The sequence below is a fragment of the Callorhinus ursinus genome, unplaced genomic scaffold (genome assembly GCF_003265705.2).
Source record: "Callorhinus ursinus isolate GAN/ISIS: 27379988/994484 unplaced genomic scaffold, GSC_fseal_2.0 scaffold25, whole genome shotgun sequence".
Lineage (NCBI taxonomy): Eukaryota > Metazoa > Chordata > Mammalia > Carnivora > Otariidae > Callorhinus > Callorhinus ursinus.
The window spans coordinates 30,027,446-30,049,767 of record NW_027397087.1 but is presented as its reverse complement, the minus strand read 5'-3'; the positions used below and the strand labels follow the sequence as shown (position 1 = coordinate 30,049,767).

Sequence of the window (22,322 nt, the reverse complement as noted above, 5' to 3'; positions counted from 1 at the left end):
ACAAATGGTCTTTCTTAATCCTTTTAACAACCCTGCGAGGCAGATGTCATTATCCCATCGTACTCACGAGATGGCTGCAGGTCACCAAGCCCGTGAGTGGGGAAACGAGTGTAGGCGCGGGCCTCCCCGACTTGGACACTCGCTCCTGACCCTGCCTCGCCCTGCTTCCCCACCAGGCAGGTCACCAAGGCAGAGGGCGCCGCCTTGGCGGGCAAGTTCGGGTGCCTGTTTTTCGAGGTCTCGGCCTGCCTGGACTTTGAGCACGTGCAGCATGTCTTCCACGAGGCCGTGCGGGAGGCACGACGGGAGCTGGAGAAGCATTCCCTGCCCCGGCCCCTCTTCATCTCTGAGGAGAGGGCCCTGCCCCACCAGGCTCCGCTCACCACCCGGCATGGGCTGGCCAGTTGTACCTTCAACACACTTTCCACCGTCAGCCTGAAGGAGATGCCTGCCGTGGCCCAGGCCAAGCTGGTCACTGTGAAGTCATCCCGGGCCCAGAGCAAGCGCAAGGCGCCCACCCTGACCCTGTTGAAGGGCTTCAAGATCTTCTGAGGGCACCCCTCCAGATCCTGGACTCAGCAGCTGGGCGGGGCTTTCCCTCTGACTGGTCAATAGCCCTGGCCGTCTGGCGGACAGTTGACCCCTTTTCCAGCACCAAGTAATGTCCGGACACCCAGTTCACTGTGTGAGCTGGAGGGACAGGCTGGAACGCTGCTCTTCCTCGCTCCAGGCCTTGGTTTCCATGGTAGCCACTGCATTCCCTGACCCTGAAGGGAAATAGCCACTGAGGCAACCCAGAGACCTGGGGTCAGCCTGAAGTGGAAGGAAATTGCAGTGTCCATCGTGGTGCCATCACTCCTTCCTGCTCCAGCTGCAGCCAGGCCAGATGTGGCCCCTAGGGGACAGCTCTGGATGGTCCCTAAGTGTAGGCCCGAGAACACGCTGCAGGAGGAGCAACCCTGAGGTCCTAGCACCACCTGGTGGGCAGGAAGGACAGAGAGCGGCTACAAGTTGGGGGTGGGGGGGCGTTGAGCCTGGCCCTCCTGTTGTCCTCTGACTTCACAGATGCCCCAGGCAACAAACCCCACGGTTTAAATAATCCTACGGGACAGGCTGTGAGAAGCAAAATTCCCAGGAAGGGCTATTTCCTGTACTTTACCTTTCGCTGAGGACTGGGAGCTCTGGATCATCTGAGACAAGGAGCCTGCAATGTTTCTTCCCCCAGGAGACAGTGCCCCCTTATTTTCCCATCTTAAATTCAGGACTCTCTCCACAGACCCTCAGGACCAGCCTCCTGAAGTTTAACGATCAGAGCTGCAGAACAAAGTCATTCTCTCTAGTGACCAGCGCCCAGGACTCCCGGGAGCCTACACCTGGGGGTATCAGACACCCAGTGGGCACGGTTAGCCGGCCTGAGGCTCGTAGGTAGAAACACAGTAGGCCATCTGTAGTCTAGTCTAGCAGGACCCAGTACCTTTGACAGTGGGTCTGAGTGTTCTAAGTCCACTTCTGAAAGATAGAAGCGAAGGCATTTGGGGTTCAGAAAGCAATTTTTTGCATACATCATTTGGGGTCACCACTGCAGCTGATACAACAACACTGTGGCTCAGACACAGGATCAGGACACTCTCTTGGGATCCCATTATCAGCACGGGGAGTTCCATAGTTTTCTAACTCTCTTTACCTTGGGGCCTCTGGCCCAAAGGAAGTCTCTCGTGGGCCCTCAGTAGATATGCCGGTGAAGGAGAGGGCTCTGCTAGGAGGAAAGGGGTGTGAAGGGGATTCTGAGCCCGGAATCCTGTTCTTGGCAATTCTAGGACCTTGGATTAAGAACAACAGTTCTAACCCGGCCTTCAGCCCCATTCTGTGGATGGAGAAGCTGAGGTCAGAGCAGAGGGAGGCTGTGAACTCCTCAAGACCACACGAGGAGTCCTAGCCAGGCTTCCTGACCCACAGGCTGGCTATGGATTTCTCGCTCCTGCTCCAAGCCGCTTGTGTGTTCTGACACGGCCGTTTGAACAAACTATGCAATTCTAAATGCCCACTTCCAGAAGCCTTTTAATAAAAGTGTTTCTTCTCCCCCATCCCATAACAGAATATTAGTTTGATTGCAGTTCGTTCATCTTATCTGCTGGCACCATGGGGCAGGGCTCTGAATTCTTACTAGGTCTCCGATTCTTGTGGGTCTGGAAGGAGAACCAGTGACGCATCTCCCTCTTTTAACTCAATTTCCACCTGGGCTAAATTGTGCTTTTCTGAGAGCAAAGTCTCTTTTAGGATGTTCAGGTTATTGTCATCTCTGGTTTCAGCCTCAGCCAAGTCTTGGAGTTCTGGTTTGTTTTTCCCCAGGAGCTTTTGATTTCTGGGAGGAGAGAAAACACTGTTGAATCTGGGTTCTCTGAGCTGGGGTACTGAGTGATTGGGGGCAAGACTGGGGCTCCCAGGTAGATTAGCGGGTTGGGGGGGCGGGGAAGAAATCCAGCAGGCAGTCCTGGGAACTGTTAGGGGAGAAAGCCAAGATAGTTTGGTGTTCTTTTGGCAGAGAAATGGCTTATTCTCGTCCGTGTATCATCTCAGCAAATCCTCATTGCCACCATGAGTTCAACTATTCTCACCCCTTGCGCCCCTTACAGGTGAAACGGGGTTCAAAAAGGTCAAAGATGCACGCACCTTGGACATGCATTTAAGTCTCCTGGCTCTGGGTTCTGTGTCCTTGCTACCCCATTCCCACCCTCATCCACCTCATCCCCAAACTACTTCAGGAAGTTCCTAACTAATCTTCCTGCTTCTAGGTGCTTGGTTTTCCAAATCAGCCCACACACAGCAGTCATGTTTCTACAACCTCAGTGTGCATACATCACTCCTCAGGTCGAGCACCTTTAGTGGCTCCCCACTGCCCATGTCCTTAAGCTGGTGTTCAAGACCCAACCTTTCTTCCAGTAACTCCCCCAAGTGTCCTCCCTCCGAAGGTGGTCTTACTTAAGGTACCCCTAGGCTTCCTGGCCATTGTGGAGGAACCCAACTGTGGTAACGGCTGACCGCCCAGAGAATCTGCTCGGTGTCCGCTGCTCCCATGGACAGCCCCTTTGTCCCTGAGCTGACCTTGCTGAGGGCGATGCTTCCTGACAGGTTAAGAAAGGCAAGGTCACATTTTTAGGAGCTACACCCCTTTGGTTCATTTTATAGCCTACATCCAGACTAATCTTGCTAAAACAGACCTTTCATGTCCCTGTGCAAAGCCATTCTCTGGCTCCCCAATGCCCATGAGCTAGAACCTGAATTCCTTGGGACCCATACATTCTGGGTCCTTCCCTCCTCCTCCCTCCCTCCACCCCCGTGCCACGTCACATTCCACAGCCATATGGGCCGGGCCTCCTCCTCCAGCACCTCAAGTTTGGTGCCTATTGTCCCTCAGTCTAGAAGGCTTCCTCAGCCCACTCTCCCTTTCTCTTTTTGCCCAGAAGGCCCCAGATCCCACCACTGTGCTCCCACACACTCTGTATCTCCCACACTGAGCATCTGTCACTCTAAACTACACTTGTCTCCCCACCAAAGTGTAAATTCCATAAGGCTGCATTTTGCTGTCCCAAAGGGTGGCTGGCCAAGACCCCTAGATGACCGCTCCCTAGATTTCCCTTGGGAGGGCAGGTCCCCCACCCGCCAGAGACCACCCCCAGACCAGCTCCTCACCTCTTTGCCTGGATGCTCCTTCCCAGGAGGACAAAGCTTATCACGCCCACCACGCCCACCAGGGCAAAGATGGAATAATTCCAAGGAGATGCTGGGGAAGGACACACGGAACAGAGCCTTGAGGAGAGCCTGGGTGCCCCTCAGGCCCACTAACAGTTGGGGCTCGGGCTCAGACTCAGCTCATGGCATCAGTCATCCCCTGCTGTGAGCCAGGTGTTGTAGAGACTAACGAAGATGAGCCCCTGCCCTGCGGGACCTCCAGTGTGGGGGAGGGGGAGAGGGAGGGACAATTTCTGCTCTGCAGAAGCCCTAATCTAAGGGGAGGGGGAAGGGGTGGCAGTGAAACTGTGTCCAACAACTGCCAACAGAGAATACATAAAATGGCCAATCTGAATTTGGATGCTGAGATGTGTCCACACCGTACCAAAATGAGGCAGGATCCAGCCCCGGAGCCATTGCGTTTGCTTTTCCCCTTACCAGGAATGCTCTTCCCCCACATAATCTGTGGGGCTCATCATTTCATCTCCTGCAAGCCCTTATTCAAATGTCAGCTTCTTGGTGCGGCCTTCCTTGACCGTGGTACCTACCCTTCTCTTCCCTCTCTGTGCTTAATTTTTCTCCGTATTGCTCATCACCCACATGCTCTGCATTTTAGTCGTTTGTCTCGTTGATTTTCTCTCTCATTATTAGAATGTGTGCTGCACGGAGGGCAGAGACTTTTGTGCTTCATTCATACTGTAAGCCCACTGCTGAGAATGGTGCCCAGTGCGCAGAAGGAACTTAATGAATATTTGTGAATGATCCAATAAATGAAGAAAATGAATGACCATGCCCTGAGAAGAGGGTGCGGTGAGGCCAGACCCCTCTGGGAATTAAGACCCCCCCTCTGCCTCAATCCCCACCTTGGGGGGAAATGTGCAGCCGGTACTGGAGGAGGGGGATTTCAGCCAGATTCCACTCTTTGTGCTGAGGCGCATATCCCCCCCTCCCCGATGCCCCACCACTTACCATCTTCCACCCGAAAAAACCAAAGCATTTCTTCCAGCAGTTCCTGAGGCACCGTGGTACCGGCTGGGGCTTGGATGAACCCCTCACTGTGGTCCATGCCCCCTGCTCCTGGTTGGGATATGTTTCTGCCAACGAAATCCTTAGGTCTCTTGGCTCCCCAGGTGCCCTCCTGGTTTCCTAGGTTCCGGCCTCTGGGCAAAGCCCTGAAGAGCCCTGGAAACAAAGCAGAGAGCGTGACCCGATATCCCATCCCAGATTGACCTCCCTTACTGCCCAAACCCAGCTCTCCTCTGGCACACAGTTACTGGACCAAGACGGCTGGGACTCTGGGCAGGTGGAATCTGGAGAGGCAGAAACCATCGAAGTAGGAGTCACTCAAGTCTTTAGTAAGATTCATTAGGTGTGGAGAAGAGCATTGACCTGGGGGTGAGGAGGATTGAGTCACTGACAGGCTATGGGACCCTTGCAGGGACCATTGTTCGTTTTTTGCCCGCCCAGCATCCCCAGCCCGCTTCTGCAGCCCAGTGCCCTCCGTCACCCTGGTTCCTTAGCGAATTTGTCCCACCTCTCCCCATTGATTTTCCGGTGGCAGCCAATCTCACAGGCTCCTGTGTCCCCACCAGGGCCAGGCCTGTCAGTCTCTCTCCTGGACACGGGCACACCTGTGATCCGAAGCTGAGAATAGGAAAATGCCAGAGAGAGGTACTGGCTAGCACCCTGCCAGAGAGCCGGGCGCCACACAAGAACCTGAACTCATGCTCCCTGGATAAATCCCTTCCTTAATTTGAGCCTGTTCCCATTCCTATAAAATAAAGCCGGTTCAGCGGTGTTTACCAGACCTCAGTCCGTCCCCAAACAGCCACAAATCTTGACATATTTTCGTACTGCCTGTACTATTTTTACTTAACCTAAAACATCCCACTATCCACATTCAAATGAAAATAGGTGCAGTTAACTTTGGCAATATATTTCCTTTAATCCAACATAACCCAAATATTCTCATTTCAATATAATCAGTATAAAAATGGTTGAGATATTTTACATTTTTCATACCAAGTCTCTGAAATTGGATGAAGATTTTACACGTATTGCATATCTCAGTTCTGACTAGTCACATTTCAAGTGCTCAGTAGGCTCATGAGGCTACTGTATGATACAGCCCAGGTCTGTGCCCAGGCCAGGGCCAGGCTGTGGCAGCTGATTCTCCCAGCTGCTCTGGGCTCCCGGCTTGAGGACAGCAGGCCATGGGGAGTAAGCCTTGGGCTGAGAGCCAAGGAGCTGGCCCTTCATCTGGCTCTGCCTCTGGTTAATTTGTCTAAGCAAATCACTGGGTTCTCTGAAGAACAAAAAAGGAAATAATAGGGAAAATAAGAGAATCTGTTCAATGAAGAATACCATTAATAAAGTAACAAACACATTTCCAGTTGGGATAAGATACTTACGATACTCAAAATCAAGAAAAGACTGATATCTAGAGTATACAAAGAATTCTTGCAAATTAACAAGAAAAAGACAGGAACCCTAATAAAAGATAAAGGATGTAAACAGGCAATTCACAAAATAGGAAACCCACAAAGCTAGTGAGCATATGAAGAAATGATCAATCTCTTTGATAATCAGAAGAATGAAAATTAAAAAAAAAAAACAAAAAAAGAAGAATGCAAATTAAAAGAAAAAAATAGTACTTGGCATCTATTAGATGAACTTGGTTTGGAAGGTAGATAATGCGGTGTGTTGGTGAGGCTCTGGGGCTATAGCCTTAGGTACTAACAGAGGGAGTGTAGACAGGCAGCCATCTCGAGCGCAAAAGTAAGTATGCACACCCCACAACACAGCAACACGCTCCTGAGTGTGTGTGTGTGTGTGTGTGTGTATCCCAAAGAAATTATGCCCAAGGATCATAAGGGGGCATGCCATACCATTTATGAAAATTCAAAATAGGCACACAAAATAATACATATTTTACAAAAACACGTTTTTAAAAAAGATACACATTACACACATTAGGATAGTTACCTTGGGGGAAAGAGGAAAAAGGGAGCAGGAATGGAAATGAGAGTAACTAAAGAAATAAAACTGGAGAAGAGTTTTGAGCAGATCAGTCATGAAAACGTCACGGCACTAATAACAATGACAAAAGCAGAAAGAGAATAGGAGGGTCCCCGAGACGATCTCAAGGGCCCCTACTCTGACATGCCTTCTGTAATAGCCTCTGGAGGCTCAGCCAGGAACATCCCAAAACAGCTGCGTGGCAAACAGCCAAACAGAAAAGCAAAGTACTAATAGAAGGATTGACATCAGAGGTTTTCCCAACTCTAAATGCTCTGAGAAAACTGAAGAAGCATCTATAGACTTTGAGGGAAAATATTTGTTTTCTTTTTTTTTTTTTTAAAGATTTTATTTATTTGACAGAGAGAGACACAGCGAGAGAGGGAACACAAGCAGGGGGAGTGGGAGAGGGAGAAGCAGGCTTCCCGCGGAGCAGGGAGCCCGATGTGGGGCTTGATCCCAGGACCCCGGGATCATGACCTGAGCAGAAGGCAGACGCTTAACGACTGAGCCACCCAGGAGCCCCGAGGGAAAATATGTTAACACAAATATAATACTGAGCTAAGTTTTTTATATATGAATCATCATTTGTGTGTCAAGATAGAGATGGAAGATCAGGGAGAAAGATCTTTTTTAGACTTTCTGGTACTTGGCTGCATACTACCTACTTACTCATGACTTACCGAATATATGTAGAATAATGGAAAGACAAAGTTTCGGGAATGGCTAATCTATGTGATTTGCTATTCCAGCTCCAACTGTCTGTCCAGAGCCCTTGTTAAGAAGGGTTGTGATTTTCTGTACAGTCTCAGAGGCCGGAGCATCTGGATTAATTAGTAACATTGGCCGTAGACTCCTGTCACATATGCAGAACCCCCCACCCAGATCCACAGAGAAAAGAGTGTGAAGGTCAAGCTACCCAACACTGACTCCCTCTGGGGAAGTGGGATGGAGCCTAGACACGTGGGACGTTCACTTGGAACATTTCTGTATTGTATACATTTGTCATGAGTATACACTATCTTCATGGAAACAACACATGTAATTATATTTTTTAATGTATGTATATTTTGAAAATATATCTGATGTATTTGCATGTATTTTTAAATGTTTGTGTATGTTGTATTTCCCTTTTGAGACAACCGTCCAATTTTGGATATTTAATAATCGAACTGATAAGATGTCGCAGTTCTTCCCAACTTGATCTGTAGATCCAATGCAGTACCAATCAAAAATCCCAGCAAGTTATGTTATGGATATGGACAAACTGATTCTAAAGTTTATACGCAGGGGCAAAAGACCCAGAATAGTCAACACAATATTGAAGAAGAGCAGAGTTAGAGGACCGATGCTACCCAACTTCAAACTTCCTATAAAGCTGCAGTGCAGGGCGCCTGGGTGGCTCAGTTTGTTAAGCATCTGCCTTCAGCTCAGGTCATGATCCCAGGGTCCTGGGGTCGAGCCCCACATTGGGGGGGTGTCCCTGCTCAGCAGGGAGTCTGCTTTTCCCTCTCCTGCCCGTTCCTGCTTTCTCTCTCAAATAAATAAATAAAGTAAAAAAAAAAAAAAAAAAAAAAGCTAGAGTGAGCAAGACAGAGTGGAATTGAAACTAATCAGAGGTGTGTACAAATTTGCACGTTGGCTGATGTCCACAGTGGAATGTGGGGCCACAGACACCTAGGCTAAGGATGGGGTGAGGGGTGTCTCCTGTCACCCTCTGCTCCCCAGCTATAGTTTCATAAATGTAGTGATAGGATTCCTTGTTGCTTGGTCCCCAAAGCCTTATACCTATTTTATACTTTGGCTTTAAATGGGTTCGCCAGAGATGCTCCCCAGCTCCCCTGCAGGCAGAGGCAGGCCCAAGTAGGTCCATTGGAGGCTGTACTTCGACATTGTCACGGAGACATTTCAGAACCAGGCCTGCCGGCTTTTTTGTTTACCGACCTCTTGGGGCCAGTGTCTGAGCTGGATCTGGGGTGCTGGGTGAGGAAGAAGACACAGCTCACATTCTTCCTAGCCTTCCTAAACCAAAGTTCTTTGCCATGCCTACCAGCCCAGCCTTGGTGCTGGGTTTTCCTTTCCTTTGGGTATTTTCACTATGTGGGAAGCAGGTTTTTCTATGGGGGAGCCACGTTTTTGGTACAGGTATAAGTTGGGGTTTTCAGGGAGCCCTGTTTGGTGCATCCTTCTGTATTTTCTTTCCTCAATCTATGCAAAGTGGCTCTGGCCTCCATCATCCCCTCGGATGCCAGGGGGCTGCCTCTTGAGCCCAGGTGGGTAGAGCATCCTCGGAGGGGATTCTGGTTCTCTGGCAGGGCCTGAGGTATGGGTGTGCGTGCTTGGTGGAGGGCAGGAGGGCATGAGGTGGGAGGTGTGGCGGACCATTTTTGCCCTTTGGAGCTTGGTAGAAGGGTGGACCCCAGGGCTTGGCAAGTGCCACTTCTGGCAGGTTTGGAAATTTCCAAATAAATCCTTGTCTATTAGTGGTAAAAAAAAATTGTTTAATTGTTTTAAATTGTATAATATTGTTATAATAAACATATACCAACAAACAAAAAACCCAAATGACAACATGAATCCAAGTCTTGAACGGAGAGTCGGCCCTCCCTGGTTGTGTTAGATGCCACAAGAACAGAGGACACATTTCCTTCAGAGCACTTATCCAGGTTCCTTCTAGAGTGAGCATCGTATTAATACACTTGCTTTTAAAAAATTATTAACCAAACGTCATGATTTATTTGGCTTTCGTTTTCCCATTCATGTCCTTTTCCTATCCCAGGCCCCCATCCAAGATACCACATTGCATTTAGTTGTCTTGTCTCCTTAGGCCTCTCTGGGACACCCCTGCTTTTTACACAGGGCTTCACCATCTGCCACTGCACTGTCACTCCTGCCAAAGACCCTGAGCCACCCATCCCCATGGAAGATGGAAGACACTCACCCTGGATCCCGCTTCTGGGTCCCACCTTGATCTGCTGTTGAGAGCAAGCACTAGTTTCTAGATTCTTCTCTCAAAGGAGCACCCGATGGTCTCTGCACCTGAGCACTCCACACAGCTGTCACCCGCGGGGCAGTGCTACGAGCCTGTGGCAGTGGGGCCCATCTGGGAGCTCTGCCCTTAGCACACGCCCAGGCCTGGAACCTCCTCCGTCACTGCAGGGTGAATGACCTCTTGAATGAGTGGCCCCGGATGGCAAACTGGCTCCACCTAACTTTAAGGATCTGAAAGAACCAGGACCTCCATGCTTTCCTTCTTTCATGATCCCAAAGAACCAGGAGCTCCAAGCTTTCCTTCTTATATGTTGGCCTCGAGTAAAGAAAAAATATCTAGGGGCGCCTGAGTGGCTCAGTGGGTTAAGCGTCTGCCTTCAGGTCTGGTCATGATCCCAGCGTCCTGGGATCAAGCCCCTCAATGGGCTCCCTGCTCAGCGAGAAGCCTGCTTCTCCCTCTCCCACTCCCCCTGCTTGTGTTCCCTCTCTCGCTGTGTCTCTCTCTGTCAAATAAATAAATAAAATATTAAAAAAAAGAAAAAGAAAAAAAAATCTAGACTCCCCAGGGAATGGGTGGGGGAGGACCCTTGGACTGGGTGTTCCGTTGTTGCAGGGGGGTATGCAGTATGCCCATCCCAGGCCACTATTTCCTGCTATTATCAATATTTAACCACAGAGCAGGGAGCCAAGCCTGGCCTTTAATGCCTGTGGTTTCTCACAGTGAAGGTCATGGCCTTGTGTAAATTCTCTACAAGGAGCTATAAAATAAGACTTTTCAAGGGCTAGGCTAGGTTGAACGGGATCATGTAGGGGGAAGGGCTTGGTGGGGAAGCAGAGCAAGACCAGACTCATTCGATTCTGATTGTTCCTGGGCTTTGGGCTTTTCCACCTACTGGCTCCTTGCATCTCCAGCAACCTTTGGAGTTGGGTCAGCAAGGAGTTCCCATTTCACAAAGGAGCCAACAGGTTGAGGGAGGTCAAGTGAGAGGTCCAAGTTGCTCTATGAGTTAATACTAATTAACAGTGTGGATGACATTATGGTGCAGAGGAAAGGAGACCCCACAGGGAAACTAAGTCCTGCATGGAACTCCAGCCCCTTTTCATTTTGTTAACTTATTCATTCACTCAATAAATATTACTTGAGGGGTGCCTGGGTGGCTCAGTCGGTTAAGCATCTGCCTTCGGCTTGGGTCACGATCCCAAGATTCTGGCATCGAGTTCCGCATTGCGCTCCCTGCTCGGTGAGGAGCCTGCTTCTCCCTCTCCCATTCCCCCTGCTTGTGTGTGTGCTCTCTCACTCTCTCTCTCTCTGGCAAATAAATAAATAAAATCTGGGGGGAAAAAGATAGTGATAAGGGGAAGTGACAAGAGAGAAAATTGGAGGATGGACAAAAGCAGATGATGCAGGGCCTTATAAAATAGTATGATTTTGGATGTAATGAAAAATCACTAGGCAGGAAGTGACAGGGTCTGACTGACATTTATCTAAGATCACTTGGCTTGCTGGTGTGGAGAATGAATAGTGAAAGAGGAAGAGAGGCATTCATCCAGGCAAGAGACAGTGGTAGTTGGGTTGGGATTGTGACCCTGGAGATAATCAGAAGTGGTCTGATCCAGGGTGCATTTGCAGGAGAAAGGCAGCTGATAGTTTTCATGAGAGAGGAACTCAACACTAGTCCTTTTAAACACAAAAGGAATTCAAAAGGAATTTATTGGCTCATATAACTGGGAAGAGCAGGGTGGAGCTGACCTTTGGGATGTTTGGAACCAAGAGCCTGAAGATCCTTAGCTCTTTCTCTCTCCTGCTCTCTCCCTGCTTCTCACTGGGTATCAGGCTCATTCCCACAAGCTAGCCATTTCTAGGAACCTGGACCAGGCTGCAGGAAATCCAGGCTCACATCTTTATAGCTGGAAGGAAAGGAGTCCCTTTCCTCAGATCCAGTTTGGCAATTCCTAGGAAAAGACTATTTGTCCTGGCCTGGATCATGTACCCATGTTTTGGATCAGTTATTATGGCCAGAAAGTGAGGTACCATGGATGGCTCAAATCTCATGCCCACGGGATAACCATGGCTGTGAACTGGATAGCCACTCCAGTGGGGTTCCCTGAAGTGACTCCTTGACCCCAATCCTCCCTGATCCCCACTGTCTGCTTTAGAGGAGTGTCATGGGGCCCTTAAAGGGCACTGTGTCCCCTTTAAGAAGAGCCTGCCCCAGCCCAAGTAATGAGAGAAGAAATAGTGTGATACTTCTGAATCGCTTTTTTTTGCAATTTATGTAAATGTTTTTACTGAAGTATAACATACATACAGAAAAGTACTTGAATATTATGCTATGACTTAGAGAATTTTCACATGAACACACCCATGTGTGAAACCCACACCATCCAGGATCAAGAAATAGAACATCCCCAGAACTCAGAAGTCCTCTTGTGTCCACTTCTGGGCACTAACCCACACAAAGGCAATCACTAGCCTGACTTTTAATACCATAGATTAGTTTGGATTATTTTTATACTTTATCTGAATGACCTGGAAATTTAGACCTAAAGCCTAAATTTTTACTATTTGGCCCTTTAAGGAGAAAGTTTGTGACCCCGGCAACAAGATAAAGGAATCTGGGTCCCTGAATGACCTCATGGAGCAGAGCTGCCTATCTGCCCTGGACCAGCTGTCTACCTCTGGAGCGTTATAAGTGAGAGAAGTAAACTTTGATATGATTCGAGGCACTGTGTTTGGGATCTCTTTGTTATAAAAACTTAGCTAGTACTATAACTGATACATACATTATTTGTATGATGAATAAGGGAATACCTAGCATCAGAAGAACTAAGTTCTAGTCTTCTTCATCCTTGCTACAACCCGCCATATGCCTTTGAGCTAGTCACTTGGACCTCTTTTTCTTATCCAACTATATATAAGCTTCAAAGAGAAGTAAAAAGGAAAGGTATTTTAGAAATTATTATCAGGAGAGGCCATTTATGTGTTGACAAAACTCAGGCCCTTTAAGCTCAGGAGATATTCCCCTGGGTTCAACCAGTTAGTTTTCCTATTTAAAAAAGAAGACAGGGGGCGGGGGGTTAAAAATCCCAACATGAGGGAGATCCCTTTTCCTAAGAGCAGTGGGTGATGAAGGTAGGGAAATAGACACTGGGCTGTCCAGGGTCTTGACCCCTCGGCTCAGGGCACTTTAATCTCAGCTCGGGGTTAAGGTGCCAGGTAGGGTCCCTGGCCCTGAGCTCCAGGGTCTAAGGATAAGCATCTTCCTGCTTCTCAGCCTCCTGCCTCCCACACTGAAGACGCAGTGCTTGCTGGGAGGCTTCCAGAGACTGCTCCGGACTTTCAGCTCAGGCTTTTCTGCGCCTTGGGGTGGGCCGTCCATCATCAGCTGATGCCAGGAGGGGCGGACCAGCCCTTGGCTAGCCGTCTGTTCTTACCTTCATTTTCACAAATGTCACTTACACTCAGAAGCCAATTTAATAATTCAGTTTGAACAGTAATTCTGGCAAGTTCCCAATAGCACAGTCTCTTCTCAGTAGAGAAAACGTCATAAAAAACAAAAGGAAATCTAAAGGTGGTGATGTAAGGAAAGGACAACACAGGGGAGCAGAGATAGGTGGAGGAGGACCTACAGTGCAACGTTGCTTAAGATGGTAAAAAAAGAATATCTAAATGTCCAAGAACTGGGGGCGCCTGGGTGGCTCAGATGGTCAACCGCCTGCCTTCAGCTCAGGTCATGATCCCAGGGTCCTGGGATCGAGCCCCACGTCGGGCTCCCTGCTCAGCGGGGAGCCTGGTTCTCCCTCTCCCTCTGCCTGCCTCTCTGCCTGCTTGTGCTCTCTCTCTCTGTCAAATAAATAAATAAAATTAATAAAAAAAATAAATGTCCAAGAACTGGGGAGGGGTTAAATTATGGTACCAACGGAACCACGTATTCCTCCCAGGGGCCAATGTTTATATTAAGCCCAGAGGATGGAAACACAGAGTAGAGACAGTGGGGGCATTTTTGGAAAAGGTGGGGCAATCAAGTCCAAAATTATTGGTGCTTAAGCACTGACTTGATGCCTCTATCTGCAAGAGGGTAGTTGAAAGGAGAGATGGGTATCCAAAGGGAAACCATCTTTTTGCTGAAATGAAATGATCTCAGGGAGCAAATCCTTTTTCAACAGACCCTCATCTTGCTGGAAGCATTTTAGGAACTTTGCAAAGTATTGGAAGACTGGTGGGTAGCAATGGAACAAAGTATGTACTTTCTCCAAGAAAGGACATTCTGCCACCACTCTTTCATCTTAGCTATCACGTTTGAGACTTTCTATGTTGTTGACCTTTCTTTATAATCCTCACTTCTATGTCTTTGACCCTTTGCTCCTGGTTACAATATAACCAATTATCTTCTTCAGTTCCTGACTAAATCAAAGTCCAAGAGTAGAACCAAGTCAGAGTCTCTCAGCCTTTCATTTTAATTTAATAGACACAAGACGTTTAATCATGCCCAGACACAGCACTCTGAGTAGCTTCCTCTGAAGATGAATCGCCAAATAACGTGAGGAGTATCTAACCACGTGGTAAGGCAGCATTTCGTATTAATCTGTCTGAAGTTTGTTGTTATCACCTTTCACAAGCAAGTAAGCATTCTTTGAGGGGAACTCCGAAGCATACAGCTGACCCCAGCATTAAAGAAAACACTTCTGACAATTTAGTTAGGACCATTTAAGTTTTATTACAATCTTGCTATGAGGGAAAACGCCTTGGGCAGTCCTAGTTTAGAGATTCACTTTTGGTGAAAGGTTAGATAATCATGTTAGACTAGATTTTTTTAAAAGAAGAATGTTTGATTAAAAGGTCACTAAGACTCTTGACCAGTGTCATTTGGGTGGGTGGGTGACTAGTTTTCTAGAACAAGTCTTAATTGTCTTAATGTTAGCAGAAACTTTTCTAAGCATTTTGACCAGGAATCATAATTTCTTTCCAGAAGGAAGTTGTGAATTAAATCATTGAAAAAGGAGAAAAGTTCTGTCCTTGATTAGGTGTGGGACAATTTTTCTTTTGAAGCTTCTCCTTTTCGTTCAGATTATTTTTTTAAGATCTGTCTTGGTCAAAAAAAAAATAGGGCTCTCTCTTTATGTTGATTAAATTTCTTGCCTGGTTGATCACTTTTTACATTTTTTTATTTTTTATTTTTTAATTTTTTTAAAGATTTTATTTCTTTATTTGAGAGAGAGAGAACTAGAGAGAGAGCACATGAGAGGGGGGAGGGTCAAAGGGAGAAGCAGACTCCCTGCCGAGCAGGGAGCCCAACGCGAGACTCGATTCAGGGACTCCAGGATCATGACCTGAGCCGAATGCAGTCACCTAACCAACCGAGCCACCCAGGCACCCTTTACATTTTTTAAAGGGAAGCAAGTTAACATACAAAACATACACAATCATCATTACCAGAAAGAGTCATGCCCACATTAATAGTATTCCTTTCAACCAGCTTCCTATATTTGGGAAGAATTTCCAAACGAATATTATATGGTGATTCAATCTGGTGTAACAATTTCATGCAGTTTATGAGCCTGAATCATGTAAGTGTTATTCTATGTCTCATGTTTTAGTTCAGAGGTCCAACAAGAGGCATGTATAATTGCACAAAGACCTTGCGGAACGGTAAGCAAAATTAGAGCCATAAGATTAGAAGCAGAAAGTTAACTTTTCCCTGCAAACTGTATAAAGCCCTGGGGAAAAGTTTCCAATCTTTCCATGGTGCCAGAAATGCTTTCTACTGACCTTATCAGTGTGTTCGCTCTGAGGCCAGAAACCCAGCACCATCTAATTCACCTCACCAGGTTTGGTCATCAATTTCCAAGTCTCTTCTCCAGCTCCCTGAAACTTGTCAGTGTTTCTGGCCTGCCTGGAAGCAGCAGCCTTTTCTACCTGTAAGGCTATGATTCCATAAGCCGTGTCCTTGGAGGGCTTTGTAGTATTTGCGTATACGAAATGAGGAATCTCTTGTCATTTTGTTTATTTGCTTATAGTTGTTTGCAGATTATGTATTTCCAAAAGTTTCCTGGAAGTTAATGGATTCTTTTAATAGTCCACAGTTTGGAAGTTACAGCAAAAAACTTCTGTCATCTATGCAAAAGAAAAATAAAAATGTATTTCACTACCTCAGAATGACTTATAGACTGTACACACTCAATCAGGCATGTGATCAGTGTATTAAGTGGGGTTATTAATACTCTATTATACATATGCTTCCCAATTACTTAACTAATTTTGAATATACCTCATTACATATATATTTTAAATAAGTATACTAAATAATGATAGGTACAACATGATTTAAAGCTTTGAATTTTGGTTTAGAAATAAAATTTAAAAAATAAAAAAATAAAATTAGACATGTGAAGTGTATCTTAAGACATTTTTTATTTTCTTTCTTTCTTTCTTTCTTTTTTAAAGATTTTATTTATTTATTTGACAGAGAGAGAGACAGCGAGAGAGAGAACACAAGCAGGGGAAGTGGGAGAGGGAGAAGCAGGCTTCCCACTGAGCAGGGAGCCTGATGTGGGGCTTGATCCCAGGACCCTGGGATCATGACCTGAGCTGAAGGCAGATGCTTAACAACTGAGCCACGCAGGCGCCCCTTAAGACATTTTTTACTGCATTAATTTTATTCTTGTAACTTGAATATGAGGAAAGAAGTACATTTTGTACGGATAAGAGTACTAAAAACATAACTTTTAAACAGGTTTATTGAGACGTAATTTACATAACATACAATTCAGTCATTTAAAATGCACTTCATAGAGTCATGTAAACATCACCACAATCAATTTCAGAGCATTTTCATCAACTTCAAAAGGAACTTTGTGCCAATTGGCAAGCACCCCTCATTTCTTTTTCTTTTTTTTTTTTTTTAAGATTTATTTATTTATTTGAGAGAGAGACAGAAAGCGCGTGCGTGCACAAGTTGGGGGGGAGGGGCAGAGACGGAGAGGGAGAAAGAGAATCTCAAGCAGATTCCCCACTGAGTGTGGAGCTCCATGCGGGGCTCAATCCCATGACCCTGAGATCATGACCTGAGCCAAAATTGTTGGTCACTTAACCAACTGAGTCACCCAGGCGCCCCAGGCACCCCTCATTTTTACCAACACACACCCCTGCCCTATTTTCTGTCTCTATAGATTGGCCTATTATGGACATTTCATATAGATGGAATCCTACATTTATTTGGTCTTTTGCGGTCTTTTGTGACTGGTTGTAAAAAGTATTGTGCAATCTCCAGGTACTTGTACTGTTTCACACTACTCCTTTTAATTTCTTAAATTTTTTTTCAGATAACCAAAGTCATTTATTAATTATTTTAAATTAATATGTCTAAACTCTTAAAGTTAATTGGTTATCTTGGAATTATGACTTAAACTGACACTCAGTATTACATTAATCACTGTTGGTATTAAATACACACCCTAAATTTTACTCAGTAATGCAAGCAACGTAATTCTGTGGTTCCATATGGTTTACAACATTGTGTGAAGTTTACACTAATTATTATAATTAAATTTGGTTGAGACCCCATAGTTATATTACATAGTCTTATTTTTTTGTGTAAGTAATGATTTCAATGGCCTATACGACAAGTATAAGGACTTTGGAAATTTCAATTAATTAGGCTTATCAGAATATAAATCCAAGCCTTACATGAGCTAAAATGTTACGTTGGCATTTTATTCACATTGTGATAAAAATCAGAGTCTTTTTAAAAATTGGAGTATACCGGGACACCTGGGTGGCTCAATCAGTTAAGCGTCTCACTCTTGGTTTCAGCTGGAGTTGCGATCTCAGGGTCATGAGATTGAGCCCCGCGCCCCCAGCCCCGCCCCATGGGCTCTGCGCTCAGTGCGGAGTCCGCTTGAGACTCTTTCCTCCTCTTCCTCTGCCCCTCCCCACCGTGCTTGCTCTCTCTCTCTCAAATAAATAAGTAAATAAATAAATCTTTTAAAAAGTAAAATAAAAGTCATATACAGAAAGATTTCTTAGGACTGGCCTAATATCTATTTTTTTTTTAAAGATTTTGTTTATTTATTTGACAGAGAGAGACACAGCCAGAGAGAGAATACAAGCAGGGGGAGTGGGAGAGGGAGAAGTAGGCTTCCCACTGAGCAGGGAGCCCGATGCGGGGCTCGATCCCAGGACACTGGGATCATGACCTGAGCCGAAGGCAGACGCTTAACGACTGAGCCACCCAGGCACCCCCTAATATCTATTTTGATATCTTTCATTATCTTGGTAACCAGACACCTTCTATGAACTAAAACTCCATTGTTCTCTTTTGAACACTTGTTTCTTTTTTCCTCCTTTTATTTTCCCAGCATTTTTTTTTTTTTTTAAGACTTTATTTATTTGTGAGAGAGAGAGAGTGAGAAAATGAGCCAGGGGAAGGGGCAGAGGGAGGGAGCCAGATGCCAGGATCCTGGGATCATGTCCTGAGCCAAAGGCACATGCTTAACTGACTGAGCCACCCTCAGAAGGTGCCCCTTCCCAGCAATTCTTGAGACGCTTATTCTAAATTTTTGTAAATGGTTACCAATCTCTAGACCAGTCAAATTATGAGTTCCATTAAACATGAAAGGTATTACTACTTGTCAACTTCCTTGCAGAGCTAGGAAAATGTACTTTATAAAAAGAAATATTCCTTAGAGGGGAGGGGGGTGGGGGGATGAGTTAGCCTGGTGATGGGTATTAAAGAAGGCACGTTCTGCATGGAGCACTGGATGTGTACACAAACAATGTGTACACAATGTGTACACAAACAGTGAATCATGGAACACTACATCAAAAACTAATGATGTATGGTGATTAACATAACAATAAAAAATTTAAAAAAAGAAATATTCCTTCCCTTTGTTAATATTGTACAGCTCTTTTGCCTGAAACCAAAGATTTTAAGATTTGATCTCTTTACATCCATTTTGATATTTCGCTTGGTTTACTGGGGTTAACTATCAGCAGCAAAGGAAAACTTCCTGCTTCTCATTCCTGTAGTACCACATCTGCCTTCCCTTCCTGGGACTCTGACATCCATCAGATGACATTTGACCTCTCCAGTCTCTCTCCTCAAGGACACCGAGTCCTGCGGGCTGAAAGCTGCCTCCTAAGCTTTCACCTGGGATGGGAAGACACCTGGGCTCCTAGTGAGGGACAGTCGGCTGCTGCACAGAAGAGCCTCCTAACTATTTGTGTGTCATCACCTGTACGAGGTGGATGGGTTAGTGGAGAGACAGCCTCTCCCGGTCTGTCCCCAGCGGATGGTCTTGCAGCCCCAGTCCTGCTTTAGAGAGCAGCAGCTGGACAGCTTAAGGAGGGACATCTACTGAGACCACATGAGGCAGTAACAACACTGACAGCCCATTCCGAGCAAAAGGTGCTGGAGCTGGTGAATCGGCCACCGCGCTCAACGGCAGGAAATGTTGGTGAGCAGCACACCCTGGCGGACTTCTGATGCAACTACAGTCAGGAGATAGTACTACACGGAACTTCCCACCAACGTGCGCCACCCCAAAAGACATTTCCCTGTGCGGCGCCCCGTGGTTCGGTTCCTGACCCTGGCCCTGGCCCAATACCTGGTTATGGTAGACCTTCTCCTGTCACATGTGGCATTGTCTCCCAGGCCACATTCCGGAATTCTTGTGGGTTCAGGCAGTGGGCATTTTACCAATCAGAGCTCTGACCATTTTCCTCCCTGTGCCCCTTGCTCCCTCTTTCCCAGGGCTCTTGCTGCTCTATCTTTTTGACTCTCAACACCAAAGAGCTGCTCACACACACACACACACACACACACACACACACACACACACACGGAAATGGACTCTCTGGCAGGTCTCTGCGTTCCTCAGAAATCATACACACATATTCAGGGTGAGGGTGGGATGATGGGGACCAGGGAGAGGAGACGCTTCCTGCTTCCTCTCGTTTTGGATCAGCTCTCTCACCCTCCAGACATTCAGGTCACTCCCACATTCTAGATTTCCTCCGAACATCTCCACTTGATTCTCAGCACTTTAAGTTTCCAAGCATTTGAAGCTGAAACATCATCAGAGTTACCACCAAGCAGGCTTGCTCTCTGTCAGTGACCCTGCTCTTGTCTTGTCACCCAGACTCAGAACCTGGAGCAAGTTCATGGATTCAGCATACATACACATTCCATTCATCAGAAGAGAGAAATTTCTGGAAACCGGAGCACCAGAGTAATATGATAGGCCTCTTGGATGTGCTTTCTGGACATTCTTAATTTATTACCTAAAACTCCTTGCCATGAGGTGCTGGCTTCCTCATCCTCTCTGTGTGTTTTGTGGTAGCTCCAGTAATGGGTCTTCCTGGGCTTGGAAATGGGCTTCCCCATACATTCCTAACTTACTACCATGAGCTTCAGAAATATTTCCTATTTAGCGTCCTGGGAAAACTTCAGCCGTTACAATAATATCATGTTCAGTTTTTTAAAAAGAAGTGTGCTGCAAATCAAAAGACCATCCACTAGAAAATAAGACATCAATGGCAGGAGACAACCCTGTGGAGGAAAGAAAACAGATTGGCTTTGGCTCCTCAGAAGAAGCAGTTGGCAGAGGGCGCTGTGAGCAGCTCCAGCAGCTCTGGGGAGCTGGGCTAGCTGTGGAGGTGTGGACTGCTGAAAATAAATCAAATGCAGTATAACACAGGCTAACTCAAGGAGAGAAATGACATAAACACAAACATAAAGAGTCACACTTTAGACAGTGGCCAGACTCTAGGGTGGAAACTCAAATGACTGGGTTGCATTTATAGGTCACGTTGTATGGAAAATGACCATTTTTAAATATATTAGAATCAGGGGTGCCTGGGTGGTTCAATTGGTTAAGTGTCTGCCTTCGGCTCAGGTCATGATCCTGGGGTCCTGGGATCGAGCCCCGTGTCAGGCTCCCTGCTCAGTAGGGAGCCTGCTTCTCTCTCTCCCTCTCCCTCTGTGTGTGCTGTCTCTCTCAAATAAATAAATAAAGTCTTTAAAATAAATAAATATATCAGAATCCTATTCCACTTACTTACAGAGGATAATGGAACAACTTGATTGAAGGCATGGAAGGTTTGGGGTCTCATCTCCCCCTCTTCATTTAGATGAGCAGAATCACTGAAATACAGTCTCTCAATTCCTCTTTGCCTCTCTCTTTTCTATTCAACACACAGGTGAATTTGTCAATGTCGATGCATAATCAGACAACTTTCCTCAATAATTCCAAACTATGAGAAGCAGCAGTTCCCACAGAGCATTAAGGAGGCACCACATGGAAAAACACATTAAATCCATTCAGGCAAGAGCTCGAGGCTTCTGGGAAGATATCTGAACTTGGCACTGAAGAAGGGATATCATTTAGAGAAGTGGTATGAGGAGGACAGTCTAGAAAGAACTGCAAGCAGGGGCGCCTAGGAGGCTCAGTCGGTTAAGCATCTGACTCTGGTTTCAGCTCAGGTCATGATCTCTGGGTGGTGGGATGGAGCTGCACCTGTGTCAGGCTCCATGATGGGCTGCTTGAGACTCCCTCTCTCCTCTGTCCCTCCCCCTGTTCACGCGCTCTCTAAGATAAAAATAAATACATCTTTAAAAAAAGAAAAGAACAGCAAGCAAAGGCACAGAAGCAGGGATGTGCAGAGCTCATAATTTGGGAAGAAGTACTGACCCAGTGGTCACTGGGTCTAAGACTGTGTGATGGGGAAATGTGGTAAGAGTAAGACTAGAAAGGAAATCTAGTCTCCACTCTGTAACCATACACAAGATGTGTGACCATACATGAGAAGGTCATTGTGTGGGTCTCTGGAATACAGAATCTAAGTACTAAAGTTCCTTGCAGTTCTTTTGGGGACAGCTTCCCCTGCTTTTTCCCCCTGAAAATCTCCCTTATGGTATCCCTCTGTGTGGGAGGGAACCCACAAGATAGGGGCAAGAATGGGGCCTTAGATTCATCAGAATGACTGTGAGCAAATAACTGAGCTCAGTTTCCTCGGTGCAAAATGGGAACTTTGACTTGCCTAGTACATAAAGATTGCCGTGAAGACCAAATGGTAAGGATCGCAGGATTTGAAGCAACATGAACCAGCTGTCAGGACCTTAGGTAGGTAATTCCCTTCACTTCACTGAACCTCGGATTCTCTTCAGTAAAATGGTTGGATAATATCTACCTTGTATGCTTGATATGAGGATTCACTAAAATAATGAGTAATAAAATGGTTAGTCAAAGCATGGCATACAGTAAATATTCAGTAAATATTAATGATCATAATTACGTAATAAATGATATTTCATTGTCTGAAAACACATGATTTGCTCCCAAGAGAGCTCTTTTGGGGAAATTGGCTAAATCGTGCAAACAAATGGAATAAAAATCATGGGGAGGCTCGCGCCAGCAAATTCCTACCGGAGCTCCAACATAGGCGGGTCACGCCTCCAACCACACAGGCCACACCTCCAACCACACAGACCACGCCTCAAGTCGCTAGCAGACCACGCCCATCAGCTCTCCTCCCCGGCCCCGCCCCTCCGGCCGAGCACGCGCACCCCCCTTTTACCCTG

At 46.3% G+C, this 22,322-nt stretch overlaps 2 protein-coding genes across 5 annotated transcripts in view; one reads left to right on the top strand and one right to left on the bottom strand.

Moving 5' to 3' along the window:
- The window catches only part of RASL12 (RAS like family 12), a 31,046-nt gene extending 11,502 nt beyond the window's left edge, over window positions 1–19,544 (top strand). For 2 of the 3 annotated variants that reach the window (XM_073877194.1, XM_025884097.2), the window contains one exon: window positions 177–2,383. In XM_073877194.1, the coding sequence (XP_073733295.1) occupies window positions 177–552 (376 nt within the window). In that variant the 3' untranslated portion in view covers window positions 553–2,383. Of the gene's footprint in view, window positions 1–176; window positions 2,384–18,769 lie in introns of those variants that run through there. The other variant, XM_073877195.1, reaches the window with a different exon arrangement.
- SLC51B (SLC51 subunit beta) lies at window positions 2,149–9,826 on the bottom strand. 2 transcript variants are annotated; one of them, XM_073877196.1, is made up of 5 exons: window positions 9,689–9,826; window positions 4,998–5,118; window positions 4,699–4,911; window positions 3,691–3,781; window positions 2,149–2,362 (listed from the first exon to the last, which is right to left on the bottom strand). In XM_073877196.1, exons 2-5 carry the CDS (start codon window positions 5,056–5,058, stop codon window positions 2,164–2,166), a joined length of 564 nt encoding a protein of 187 aa, XP_073733297.1. In that variant the 5' UTR covers window positions 5,059–5,118; window positions 9,689–9,826; the 3' UTR covers window positions 2,149–2,163. The 2 variants fall into 2 exon arrangements, with proteins under 2 accessions (XP_073733297.1, XP_025739884.1); XM_025884099.2 differs by lacking the exon at window positions 4,998–5,118.
- Window positions 19,545–22,322: the final 2,778 nt, after the last annotated feature.

What these genes read in the sequence shown, in the direction of transcription:
- SLC51B (XM_073877196.1), bottom strand. Translation starts at nt 5,058, where the DNA reads ATGGTTTCTGCCTCTCCAGATTCCACCTGCCCAGAGTCCCAGCCGTCT. An exon ending in GCCGTCTTGGTCCAGTAACT is followed by an intron (nt 4,912 to 4,997) that starts GTGTGCCAGAGG and finishes CTTTGTTTCCAG; the next exon opens with GGCTCTTCAGGGCTTTGCCC. An exon ending in AGGAGCATCCAGGCAAAGAG is followed by an intron (nt 2,363 to 3,690) that starts GTGAGGAGCTGG and finishes CTCTCCTCCCAG; the next exon opens with AAATCAAAAGCTCCTGGGGA.